Raw genomic sequence first — 14,607 nt, 5'->3', positions numbered from 1 at the left:
TACGCATTTACACAAATAAATGTAACTGGTGAACCTATACCTCTGAGAGAAGATTTTGCGATATATGTATGTATAGTATACAGATGCACAGACATGTGTTATGGATGTGTTTTTACTGGATGAGAATTCGTCTCTCTGTCTGTCTGTGTGTTTGTGTAGTTTGTTTTATTAGTTCTTAACATATTGTCTTATTCCATTGTTTTCATATTGTTTTCATTATATTTTAACGTTATTTCGTTTATGTAGTTGGTGTGGTTGGTGAGGTCATGACGTTTTTGTTGGTGTGGTTGGTGAGGTCATGACGTTTTTGTTGGTGTGGTTGGTGTGGTCATGACGTTTTTGTTGGTGTGGTTGGTGTGGCTGGTGTGGTCATGACGTTTTTGTTGGTGTGGCTGGTGTGGTCATGACGTTTTTGTTGGTGTGGTTGGTGTGGTCATGACGTTTTTGTTATCGTTTTTTGAAGTTGTTGTAGCGATGTGACGTTGAAGATGATGTTTCCAACATAGCAGTTGATGTTGTTGTATTGTTGGCTGGTGCCTGAATGGCTGTCTTATGTTCTTCCATTCTTTCTTTATAATGTCGGGTTGATTTTGCTAGCTCTTCACAACTCTCCTTAATTTCATAATGATCTTTCATTGCAAGTTGCATACGTGTTCTGTATATATGAATATATTGTTGCAAACTCGCACACACACGCACACGCCCACACGCACACTTTTGTATATAATTATTTACTCGCTACTTGTGTGTGAACTTTTTGACTGGTTTTAACGTTTTAACCGCGTTCGGGTAATCTTTCAAAGAAATAAATTTTAGAATCATTCCCGCCGCGCGTTACTTTCTTAGAACTGATTGACGCTCTCTTGAATGGAAATGTGTTTAGTTTAGTTTGTTTGGTGATACGAACACATTGTCACGCTTTCTCTCTCTCTCTCTCTCTCTCTCACACACACACACACACACTCACACATACAGATTACGTATCAAGTACGAATAACGGACGAAAACTAATTTATAATTTGGTTTTAAAGATGAAATATTGAAAAAGAAACAAAAATAAATTAAAAATATCGAGCATCGTTTAGACAGTTGATAAAAAGTGAACAGTTGACAGAGTATGTCCAGTTACGTTAAGATGCTTAAAAACAACGGCTTGCGGAGGATTCAACTTTGATTGGCAGTTAGATTGGTTTTCTTGCTGACGGAAGATGAAGACGAACCGCTGGTCTCTGATCGGGTGAAGACAGACGACCACCCTCTCCTTATGTGCTTGTTCCGCATGCAGTGGTACAAAAATATGAACAGGCCCTGCAGGCAGATGAAGACCTCGAAAATGATCTGCGTTTAAGTTTCATTTAGGTGTGATGTTACAATTGTTTGTTGGAAATTGTTGTTAAAAATTTAATTTACTCGCATTCGTAAATGGGACGTTTTGAAACATGACGAAGAAACAGAAAAATCTGGTTATTAAATTAATTAAATCACAATCGTGGTCCAAATCTAACTGCAAAAACTTTCAGGAGGTTTTCTGACTCCTTAGTTTTAAAGTTGAACACTACAAAGGCATTCAACAGCCAAGGAACTCCCAGCAGAACGAGCAACGTGACTGCTCCAATAAGACGAGATACCAGCGACTTTTTAGAAGTTTCTAAAATAGTTTTTTCACATTTTCAGACTATAAACTTATCAATAGTATTTGTGAGTGTTGTCATCTTTAAATTGAAAGAAAGATTAAACCTCACTGACCGCTGTCGACCGGGGAGAGGTTAGCGAGGCATTTACAAATGAGTGCGAAGATGATGACATTGTGCAGGACGATGAAGATCATGGGAGTCAGCCAGGCAAAAACCATCGTTCGAAACTTTAACCCACATCTGAACGTACAATTTTTCAACTTATATAAATATAATTTTTCGTATATTAATATAAATTTTTTCACAAGTTGTGTATGTATCGAGGCAGGTGGGGAGTTCTTAGGGAAAAATTGGAGGCCCCTTATTATTTACTAGAGGCCTCTGTAATATTTGTGTACACCAACACGCCATTTATTGGTTTCTAAAAAGTTGGCAAACTTTTTTAAGCTTATTTAATGGGAAAATATGTCACAACAACCAAAATTACAAAGCAACATAATCTGGAGACTCCCTGCTTTTCCTAGGCCCCTGTGTTGTGTATGTTATAGGAATAAACGTATCACAACCTGAACGTGCAACTTTCGTAGTATCCATCAAATGCTTTTGCATCTACTGTGAGTGTAGCGGCAATAAGTGCAAATGGAAAACCTGTCCATTTATTGTTGGAAACAAGTTTTGTATCAAAAATCAACTTATGTCATGCCACAGATGATTGGAAACATTTTTATTATCATCGGCGAGTCACATTTTAAATTTGAAAAGATAACAAACCACTACATTAAAATTTTGATACGAAAAAATTCATCCCAGACCAGCCTACCCCACGTGACAACAGCAGCCTTCCTCGCGAAGTGTCTGACGTGGGAGTTGAAGACTTTGACGATGGTGGAGAACATGTGGTGGGCCTCTACACCGTTCCACAGCAGAGTCACGAATGCCATGTAGTACCTGGTCGTTTGGAGGGTTGAATGTTTCTTGCATTTTTAAGTCACTATGGAAAACTTATCATTTCAATCTTTGTACTATCTAAAAGAAGTTTTTATTTTCGACTCAATGATGTTTGCAGTGACGTTCAAATCTCTTGCATGCATAAAAGCTAACATGCGATATTTCACAAATTTTCAAACGCGATTTAATTTTTGGCAATATCCAAAATTCGTTTTTTATTCAAAATAAGAGCCAAACATTAAAGTTGTGAGAAAAACTTCGTAACCAAAAATAGTAGGTATACGTAAACTAACAATTCAATTCGTATTCAAATCCAAAAGTTGCACAAGTTTTGGTTATATATTATCAGCTGAAATAAACATTTTGCTACAATTTGAAACATCTATTTAACAATTTTTGACAAACCAAAATTCTGCGTTTTGCGCTTCTAATATTATGAAAATTTTATGTCAATTAAAACTATTTTTTTTAAGAAACTGCTGAGCTGAAACGTCTATAAACCCAGTAAATTCAAGAAGCAAAAAGTTTGTGTATCAAGTAAACGAGAGAAGCAAACACTGACCTGAGAACGTTGAAGATCCGACATTCCGTACCGACAAGATCTCTGTATCCGGCGATGATGAATATGAAGTGGAAAAGTATTAGGGAGATGCAGAGATTCAACAGGATTCTTGTCGGAGTGCCTTTGTGGGCTTTTCTGTGCAAGTGCAAGATTCCATTTCATTGCAAGATCTCAATTCATTGCAAGGTCTTATTTCATTGCGAAATTTTTTTTTTACATGCCTACCTAGTCTATTGCTAGAACCATTTGAAAAAACTATTCATAAATTTATAGATTTTGTTTAGTAATTTACATACATTTATAAAACAAAAATAGTTTTTCATGTTGACACGAAAGTTTTATGAAAAAATTAACGTCGATTTTATAAAAAATAAATGAGAGACTTGATGAAGGTGAAGTTGATGACGGTGAGGAGGAGGCAAACGATGGAGATGACCTTGATGGCGACCGAGGCTGTCTTCAGGTGGGGCACTTCTGGAAAATTCTAAACAATTGAATACTCTTCAATACAATAAATTCTACATGTTGTAAAAAAGCAAAATTTTTACAAAATAAGATGACACTGTGTCCTTTGTCCTGGATGACTTTTTACCGATTCCATCCCAAACTGGTTCTGGCAGAAGCTGGAAGATAAATTGTTTGTAATACACTAATCCAAGTTTTTATTTTATTTATTATTATTTATTATTTCTTAGGCATTATCGGCATTATTTTTAGAAGTGTGCTTGATAATATGAAACCAAAAAAACTTTACCATAATAGGCTCTCGTTGTACGAAAATTCCAAAGAGTCCATTTTGGTGAGAAGAGCAGAAAACATTGCCACCCTCTTCATTCGATGTCCCATTTTTTAAAAGCCAGTTGATGTTATGCATTTTGACGAAACCAACGGTGGATTTGCTACAATCCGTGTAGTTGTTTTCAAGGCATTTCAGATAGTTGAGGTGCTGGAGTGCAACCAGACCGATGTCTTTCCGATTGTATGAATGGTGGCCACATTGCATCGTCTATGGGAATGTTTTTTCTTATCATCAACCTCTACATGAACCTTGAATAATTCATAGGAAGACTGAACATTTTTAATGATAGCTGCTGCTTATATTAATTTCAGTCGCGCTTACATTATGTTTATTTAAATTGACTTTTGTTCTTACATCTAGAATATTATGATTTACTTTAAAGATTAATTAACCATCTTCGAAACAAATGAGAATGTATTAAACTTCATTTATCGCCCTAAAATTAAATCAAAGTTTAGAATGGACTTTAAAAAACAGATTTTAGAAAGATTTTGAAGAATTATCTTTCCAAAGTATTTTTTTAACAACAATTTTCTTCAAACAAAATTCAGTAGGTAGGCCTACATATGAAAATTTTCAAAAATTGAAGTTAAAATCCACAGAGCAAGTTAACATGAAACACGTACCATATTCGTTGGATGAGCTCTGTTGAAACCGATTTGGATCACTAGATCGCCCGGATCCTTGGAAAAAATTTGTGAAAAATAGTAATAATTATAATAATAACATTATTATTATTAGAATAAAACATTTTAAGTTATTTTAATATAGCAAACTTGGATGACTGGATTTACCAAATCCTGTCTTACATACACTTACATTAATCAGTCAGTTGGTCAGTCGGTCGGTCGGTCAGTCGGTCGGTCGGTCGGTCGGATTGTTGGTCAGTCAGTCACAGTCAGTCAGTCAGTCAGTCAGTCAGTCAGTCAGTCAGTCAGTCAGTCAGTCAGTCAGTCAGTCAGTCAGTCAGTCAGTCAGTCAGTCAGTCAGTCAGTCAGTCAGTCAGTCAATCAATCAATCAATCAATTAGCTAGTAAACTGCTATTTCCGTGATGTTCAACAGCGCTCCTAATTAATCAGAAATTAAAATACCATTTTAAGTTTCGAGTCCAGATTTTCAACGTGCACATAAACCAGTGGGCTGATTAGTTTGTAATGGATTGTGTCCGCTGCGAAGTATCTGCTTTCGTTGGACTTGAAGAATGCCATGCTGATTATCCGAGTGACAACATCACCTTCAAATTTTTGAAACATGCCGCTTGTGACGTGGCATCGAAATATGCAAAAGAGCTATGAACATGAGCACACGTTGGGCGGCACACACACACACACACACACACACACACACACACACACACACACACACACACACATGAACACACTTTTATGCAAACACACACACATACACACACCACACCCACACATACACATTACACGCATATACACAGACATCTGCACACATTTCTTGGCATACACACACGTACAGGCAGACATTAAATACAAAAATGTATTCAAAAAGTCTAACAAATAAAAATGTGGTGTTTCTTATAATATTCAATGTTACATGTTAATAACATCTTTGTTAGTATATGCTTATTTTTGAAGGGCTCATAGGCTGTGAAAACACTGAGAGAAGATTAAAAAAAATTGTTTTTATTTTAGATCACACGCAATTTAATTTGATGATCTCGATGAAAGAAAATAGAGTGTTTAAACAGCCGACATGAACTGATAAGAAGCGTCTGAATGTTATCAGACGGCAGTTTGATAACGCTGATATCGTCAAGTGCAGATATTTCCTCAAACCCTTTAACATTATTCGATTCTATAATCTTTCAATAATACATGCGTTCACAAGCATGTGTAATTCTATATAATTGAATTTGAATGTAACTGTTCAATGCCTTCAATTTTATATTTACGTCAGAGTATAACAATGTCACTTTATAAAAGTTTTTGTTAGTCTATAATCGTTTCTTAATATGTTTCTGTGTTGTTGTTGATGTATTTGCAACTAAATTTTTTTGAACCACAAAATTTATAAATATGTAATTAGGGGCTAGTAAAGGAAGAAACATAATTGGATAGTTGCATCGATCACTCACTCCTCGTCTGCTTCCATCTTGCCAGCACCTCCACAGATTCCTCTGAATGTTTCACGAAATGTCGATTCATTTCTACATCTTTCGTGATGATCTCTGAAACTATCAAATTTCTACCCGGCAAGTAGTTTGTGTAGTTTTTTAAATTGGATCCAAGAATGTATCTCGATGTGTGCAGCAAGTTGTCAAAGTCCGCCATCATTTGAGAAGAGTTCCAATGAAATTCTTGCTTCTTCACAGTACTATCGGGCAGAAGATACAACGATGATGGGGAATAATTGTCAATTTCTTCAGTTAGGTGCTGACTTGTTAACGTTTTGAAATCGTTGAACATGACTATGAAGTCTTGCATGTCCACAATTCTTGAGATATTATTTAGTAAATTAATTAAACAGTTTTTGTAATTTTAAAATTCATTCATTATATTTTATCTGCTAACCAGTCGCATATAATTCATCAAACAAATACCTTTCGATGAAGGCTTTGTAGGTCCTCCAATAATACTCATCATGCAACTGCATTATCACATTTAGCAAATCAAAAAATTTCTTCGCCATTTCATCAGAGTTATGCCCCATTTGAAACTTCTCCACCAGACACCAGATACCTTCGTCTAGAGTCAGTTGGACAAAGAAATTGAAATCGTTTTGCAAAATATCTCTATCGAATAACTGCCCCTCATCATCCTCGTCATCATCTATCAGTCTGTAGATGGCGTCTATATGGTCCAGCGTCAAATCGCATGTTGTCCGGTTGTTGGTGAGCTTTTGGGGTGGAAGTTTTTAATGGCATGTTTATTGGCAGAAAATATGAAATATAAAATAATATAAAATTTTATAGAATATAAAATTTATTTCTAACAATTTTTGTTTGGATTTACTTAGAGGTGTCAGCAACAAAAACAGCGTCTGCATTCGAACCTGGTCATTGCAACATCAGTGCCAGGCATCTTAACTAAAGCAACAACGCGCCTTAATTTTAATACAATTTTTAATTGAAAAACAAGTTTAACTTATTGAATGTTTCATCTCGTTGTACCTTCTTGGAGATACTTATCACCGAGACTTGTTCTGAGAGAGGTGGCATAGGACAGGCGGAGTCATTTGGATTTGTCAAATTTATTTCCAGCTCTACATCATTCAGTTTTGAAAGGATGCAGTCTCTATACATGTAGTAAGTTTCGTCTGCTGGCTTGTCTTGACCGAGAAAATAGATTATTTTATCTCTGGCGTAATGAAATCGACATTTGTGAAGGTATCGCTCGCCTAAGATGACAACATTTAGTGGGGAAAAAATTAATTTCAAAATATTTTTGATTTTCTAAATAAAAAAAACAACTCAAACCCAAAAGTAAAGATGGCCACTCAAAGGATTTATTCTGAATGACCGCAACGCTGGCATAACATTGATCTGTTTTTTTAATACGGTGGATGAAAGTTAGGTTAATTCTATCTTTTGGTGGAGTGCATTTTGTGTTTGTATGTGTGATTGTGGAGTGTGTGTGTAATGTGTGTTGTCTGTGCGTGTGAAGTGGTGTGTGAAACCGTGATTTGGTATTTTTAGCAGTAGCTAACCTTTTCTGCAGTCGGGGATGTCGTCATAATGTTCCTTCAGAACATTCAGAAGATGGAAATAACTGCTATTATTTGAGGTTGTCTTCAAGTCAATCTTACAGAATTTCTCATCATTTTCACATTTGTTGAAACTTTCAAATTCGAAGACCGACACCGCCACCATCAGTAAGGAAGTAGTTATAAACAGTTGTATGATTATCTTATCAAACATTTTCCAAGTTTTCTTACTCAAAAAAAAACTGTCACATTGATTAAATCTCTACAGTTTCTCTACATTTAAACACTTTGGAAAGGTTTCTAAAAAATATTCTCACTCTTCCGAGAAGCAATACAGACAAAACAACAATTTTAAGAACGAAAATATATTACTATGGCCTATTTCTCATACAGAATACAAGTTGGTAAGCACGTTTTTGTTTTGTTTTCCTGGTTCAAAGAAAAGAATGACTCCATGCCGTCAGCATGCATGTTATATGTGATATATACACATAAACATTTATATGACTTTTGTGCTGATTGAATTTCGGCTAAAAAATAGCTTATTTTGTTGTTTGTCTGCAGATATGGATAAATTTTTTAAACTAATTTAAATGGGTAAATTGGTTGAGACTGACTTTTTAGGCTTAACTTTTTAAACTTCTCGTTAATTTTTAAAATGAATGAACTTATTACAAGACAGAAGTTCATAAGAATAACAAATTAATCATCAAAGACATTTTCCATTGAAAGGTTTTTTGTTTATGAGAAAAAACTTGTGTTCTCGAGAAATACTTAAGAAAACATCAATAACAATGAGTGTTACAGATTGTGGTCATTGATTTTTTTGTTGCGAACTCCTTTTAACCTAATGCATTCGTAGAAAAATGATGTCTTAAGATCAACTAGGATGTATAATTAATTCTTTTCCAATGTTACCTGGAATTATTTGTAACAGTTTTCATTTTATTGAAAGATTTTTTTTCCAAATTTAGCCAAAAGTTTTATGGCACTGGCAGATGTTATATAACATTTTTTAAAAACAGTTCTTTAGATTGCATTGAATGTGGAATAGTTTTATTTTCAGTTAAACGCCTATTAAAAAACTGAGATGACTTTGATCGCACATTCTTAAGAAAAACATGAAACTACAGTGGTTCGATGTTTTGACAATCTCTTTAGTTTGTTGTTTCTGATAACACTGGATATTTTAATCTCAGTGGAGATGTTAAAAAACAAGTCAAATCAGGATCGGACGTAGTTTTTGACATTTTTTATTTCATCAAATTAAAACAAAGAAATCAAAGAAATGATATCAATGAAAAAAAATGTTCTGGAAATCGAAAAGAAAATATGGTTTTCTTGCAATGATTACCAGTGACAATTGTAAAAATTAGAGCAAATTTTAAATATTTTAGTACATGTAAACTCACATTCATATTACAAATCCTAAAAAAAAACTTAATCCGGATTAAGCCTTGCCAAGATCTACGTAAGTCGGAGTCAGATGATTTTATTTTGTTATAAACACAAACTCTTTTAAGATTTTGATCGCCTCAGTTTTTTTTTGGCACGCGTATGTGAAAAGCAATGACATTTGGAACATTTTTTTGTAATCTGCAGTATAAAATTGATAGCAAGCAAAAATTCTGGCTGCAAATGTAGATCTAGTAACAGATGACACCGTAAAACTGTTAATTAAGGTATTTTTTAGACATACTACTCAGCCAATGGCATGATCCTTTGATTTGAATTTACAATCGCGCAAGCAGAGCCAAAGATCTTTCTTACTTCTCTCCTCTACTCTCCGTGTAAAAAAGTTATTTCCCAATTTATTTTACTTTATTTTTAAAGTTTTAAGTGGAGTGAATATGGAATTTTGATTTTAATGAACAACGAAAGTTGCAGAGGTATGTTTTTTTTAAAATACTTCAAATAAAGTTTCAAAATATCTTGAGGTAAAAAATGTTTCGAATAATGAGAGAAAATTATAACAAATCTTACTCACATGTCGAAAATAATTAAAAATTTGTGAAAAGTATCCACTTCTTTCGTGAAGCAGTCTTTCAAAATTTCATTTTAGAGAAATAATCTCCGACAAGGGCAAAAACTGTTACGACAGACATGCAGGGTGTAATTATAACAATGTTTTAAACAATTGTAAATGAAAACAATACAAAATTACAAAACACAAAGCAAAAATATTACAACTTGCTGATTGTTTTTTAAAAAAGCAAAAGATTTATTGGACAGGGGTAGGGTATGTTTGTTTCACGACTCTGCTATTCATATCTGTTTTGGGATTTGTGTCCAACTACCTCAAACATGCGCCATCTGCTGAAAGAAAATATTTCATTACAAAAATGTCATAAAAAAAATTTTCAACCAACATTTATTTGACATCTCATCAAAAAGCGTTTTTTTTCGAGATATACATTTTTGAAAAAAAAATTGTGACATTTCAATTCTTCTAATAGTTGCAACAAACATATCCTAAACTCATTTACCAATGTTATAAATGAATGTAACACTTTCTTATGTAAAAGGTATTATTATACCTTTTAATTAACTCAAACTAAGAGGTCACACACACATACACACACACAAAGACACATACATACGCACAAATATTCACACACACCCACACACATTCACACAAAATGTAGCTACACACACAGGAACACATTCACACCCACTTTAGACACACACTTAAATTCATACGCACGCACACACACAAACTCACACACGTGTCGTTCGTACATCGATACACACGACACACACACATATACACACACACGACACACATACACACACACACATACACACACACATACACACACACATATACACACACATACATATATATACAATTTACACAGTCTACTTGTTGAAATCAGATGATGAAAAATTTGAAATGAAACAGTCTAGGTGGACATTTCTCGGTATGGATTTGTATTTATGTGATGAACGTACACGAGAGTTAATATGTATATATGTGTATGTGTTTGTTTGTGTGTGAGTGTGTATTTGTGAGCGTATGTATGTGTGAATGTGTGTGGTGTGTGTGGATTCATTTCACACAGTGGTGTAGCCGAAAATTTGTTGTGGGGTGGTGGGGGTGTGAATTTTCTAACAAAAAAGTGAGTGCCCTTTTTTTGCTTGTTGTTATCACTCAACTTTTAAAAATTTTGCTATTAAAAACGACGTTTTTGTACGAGATTTTATTTTTTTCATCCTTCCAAAAAAAATTTGAATCTGACAAACTCGTTGAATTTGTTAAAAAATGTAAGGCAATACTAAAAAATGTTTTATATATGAATTAATTTTAATGAATGAATAAATGAGTGAGTGAGTGAGTGAGTGAGTGAATGAATGAATGAATGAATGAACGAACGAACGAACGAACGAACGAGTGAGTGAGTGAGTGAGTGAGTGAGTGAGTGAGTGAGTGAGTGAGTGAGTGAGTGAGTGAGTGAGTGAGTGATGAATGAATGAATGAACGAACGAACGTATGAATGAATGAACGACCCTATATACATATTTGTCTCGAGTCATCTTGTCAGTGTGTTTTTTGTTCTTCTGCTAGGTAAATATTATTTTAATTTTATAAACAATCATTTAACAAGTCGCATTAGAGTTACAAAGTCCCATCAGAACTTTTAATTTGAAAATTAGATAATAATTATAATTACTCGTCAGAAATAATTAAAAGTAGTTATGAAGTGATAATTATATGAACATTGGTAGCTATTATGTAGTAAATAATAAATTAAGCATACTTTTAAAGTATTTATTGAATAATTATAAAATAGTTATTGGTAATTTTTAAGTATAATAATTCTTAAAAAATTAAAAACAGTTTCTAGAATGACTGGATTTTAAAGAAAGACTAGATCGTTACAAGTAGGCACTGTTTTGTTGTTGTTCTTATTGATTAAACAACCTTATTTTATTAACTTTTCATTTTGAATTAATTTTATTAACAAAATAAATATTTCAATAATTAAAAATTTAAAAAAAAATTGTGTCATAGTTTGAAATGAATGTGTTCTTTGTGGAATTCAAAGTGTGTGTAGAATTAAAAATGTTTACAATTTTTCAGCCAATAAATCAGGTTGAAAATGTTTTCATTTAAATTTCATTTACAATAAAATCTAAATCTCTTAAACGTTTTACGACCTTCAGTTTTGAATTCATTACAGTTGAGTCTAACTAGAATAATTATTATTTGAAAAAACATCAAAAACAAATGTTAATAAAATGTTTGTTGCTTAACAAATTTGAAAAGATAGCACACTTGAATGGTAGTAATTAGACCAGATTAAAACTTTGTGACCAGTTCTATTTAGCGGATGAACAACAAATTTATGTTATTTTTTGGCGTTTTATTAATATTGTTGTTTTATTTAAACATTACTACGATTTTTATAACCACTGGCATGATTGCAATCATAAAATTAACGTCTATGGCATCGCTCAGCTAGTGTCTTCGGCGTCAGAAGAATATTCTAGGCATGCTCTTTCAGAAACCTTATGAAAAGATGTGAATGTCCTAGAATTGCTGTTTGTTGATGTCACGGAAAGTTGATTTATCTTTTTAAAACCTGACATCAAGAGCTTTTACAGAGACTGACATTCCAGTTTTCCACATCCTGCCAACTCCAATCCACCTCTTTTTTGAGAATATCAGGATGTTTAACATAAATAGTCGTGTCTCGTAATTCCAGAGTCTGTGTCACCAGTAGCAAGCCTCTCCTCTGACATCCACTCTGCAGTCATGTTGTGTTAGGACGTTCGATTTGTTCATTTTAAATTATTCACTCTTAACAGACTGCCAGATGAAAAAGTGTTCAACATGATGGGAACCGTTGAAATGAATTTGCTTGACCGGTCAAGGAATAGTTGTAATCACTACAACGAAACACGTCATCATCGTCATCAACAACATCGTCATCAACGTCGTCTTCATCACTATCATCTTCATCACCATCATCATCAGTCTAACTTTCTTCATTTCAATTGCAAACAAAATGACAAGACCAAAAAATGTCACCAAGAGCCAGTTCTGAAAACTTTAAACGATTCAAAATACATTGATGACAATTACGAAAATATCGTGAAAAATAAAATTGTTGACGGTAAGTTGGGTCAAAATTTGAAGCCTAATCAGAGTCATCATCGCCGACATTTCTTTCACCATCATTTCAAACAATCGTTGTTTCAAGGGTCCTCGTTATCGTCAAAACATTCCCTCATTAATGTCATCATCATGTTGATCACACTTGTGATCACACTACAGAGATGTAATGCTACCGACATTAATGAGACTTCCAACAACAAAAACAACATTCCAAACAACTATCTGAGCAACAATAACAGTAACACACATCTAAACAACAACAACAACAACACAAACACTTATCTTATAAACAACATCAGTAACAACTCCATCCATCCCATCAACGCTAACATTACAACAACGAAAAACGTTCATAGCAGTAACGGATATGTAACAGACATCAACAACAACAACCGCAGTAACCGCATTGATGTCACGACACAACAACCACAACAATCACCAACGACAACTTTGATTCCATCAGCAGCCAAGCCATCGCCAACAACATCATCATTACCAGCACCAACATCATCATCAACAACAGCATCATCGTCAACACCACCACCACCATTACCAGCCAGACTACCACTGCCTAAGCCACCGTTCACCTGTCGCCTACCTGAAAGAACCTACAACTCAATGACGCTATTCAGCACGGCGTCATGCCACCTGTGTCACTTTCTCATCTTCTTCCACACTTACAACTTTTCAGAATTCGTCAAGGCCATCCTAGGGCATAAATCGGCCAGAATGAACAGCAAAGTTGTCGTCGGTACAAAAAATGAAAATATTTTCCGTATTAATAACTCCAAATCAATTGATTCAAATGACGACGACAACAACAACAACAACACCAAAAACAAAAACAACGACAACAACAACACCGACAGTACTTTCAGCAACAGCGCAAATTTAAAGTACAAAACCGACTCGGACGTTAAACAGAACACGTCCCCTTCAACACAACAACATCTTTCATCATCATCATCATCGTCCTTCTTATCGATGTTTTCGTCTCACACCACCTCATCTTCCTCATCACTATCACCATTGTCATCCTCATCTTCATCACCATCATCTTCTTCATCACCATTCTCATCTTCATCATCATCTTCATCATCATCGCCATTTTTAGAACCGTTAAATAAATCATCGTCAATGAAGAAGGACAATGTAATGGATATAAAAGATGAGCCAGACAAAGCAGCAGACGTGTTCAAAATTGGGTCAGCCGTCATCAACCTGACTGAGGCATACGAGTTGTACAAAAATATGACCAAAACGCTTTCAATCCCAACGTATGTGAGGATGTTCTGCGACCTACTCCAAATAGGAGGCGAACATTGCAACATTTGGTTAGACTGCTGCCAGGCTGCCGAGAGATGTTGCAGAGACGTCATCTTGCCTAACTCCAACAGATCCTTTTACGCTAGACTGAATGACTTCAACAAACAAAATCACAGCAACAGTAGTAGTAGCAGCAGCAGCTACAACAACTTCGACGACAACAACAAATGTCCGAGCATTTGGGATGGACTTATGTGCTGGGACGAAGTAGCCATACCTCCAAATAATTCTGAAAGTGACACTGGCGACAACGACAACAACGAAATCGTCGTCCAGCAGCACTGTCCTCACTACATTATAAATGTCCAGGCCGGTTAGGTTCCGTACCAACAAATTCATTGTTAATATTTCTCAACAAGAGTGATTCCGCAAAAGTTTATTTTATAAATAAAAAATTAAAATTTCTATCTACACGCCATGGGATAACACATTTTATCGTAAGTTTGAGAAAAAAAAGTTAACGAAGTTAAAAAAAAATTTCGGACATTTATTTTCTTTATAAAATTATTTTCAATTTTGGTTTATTTTTTATCCTTTAAAAACTTT

General features: G+C 34.5%; 2 protein-coding genes across 2 annotated transcripts; one reads left to right on the top strand and one right to left on the bottom strand.

The window, feature by feature from the left end:
• Positions 1-2,193: 2,193 nt before the first annotated feature.
• On the bottom strand, positions 2,194-2,584 carry HELRODRAFT_90652 (hypothetical protein; the record flags this gene model as incomplete). Its single annotated transcript, XM_009032668.1, has 2 exons — positions 2,194-2,282; positions 2,455-2,584. Coding segments are annotated over 2 exons (219 nt in total), but the record flags the coding sequence as incomplete, so codon positions are not given.
• Positions 2,585-12,864: 10,280 nt separating this feature from the next.
• Positions 12,865-14,379, top strand: HELRODRAFT_182404 (hypothetical protein; the record flags this gene model as incomplete). Its single annotated transcript, XM_009032675.1, has 1 exon — positions 12,865-14,379. The coding sequence occupies one exon, from the start codon at positions 12,865-12,867 to the stop codon at positions 14,377-14,379; it is 1,515 nt and encodes a 504-aa protein (XP_009030923.1).
• Between the last annotated feature and the right edge of the window lie 228 nt (positions 14,380-14,607).

This window comes from Helobdella robusta (genome assembly GCF_000326865.2).
Source record: "Helobdella robusta unplaced genomic scaffold HELROscaffold_86, whole genome shotgun sequence".
Lineage (NCBI taxonomy): Eukaryota > Metazoa > Annelida > Clitellata > Rhynchobdellida > Glossiphoniidae > Helobdella > Helobdella robusta.
This window is presented reverse-complemented; position numbering and strand designations above follow the sequence as displayed.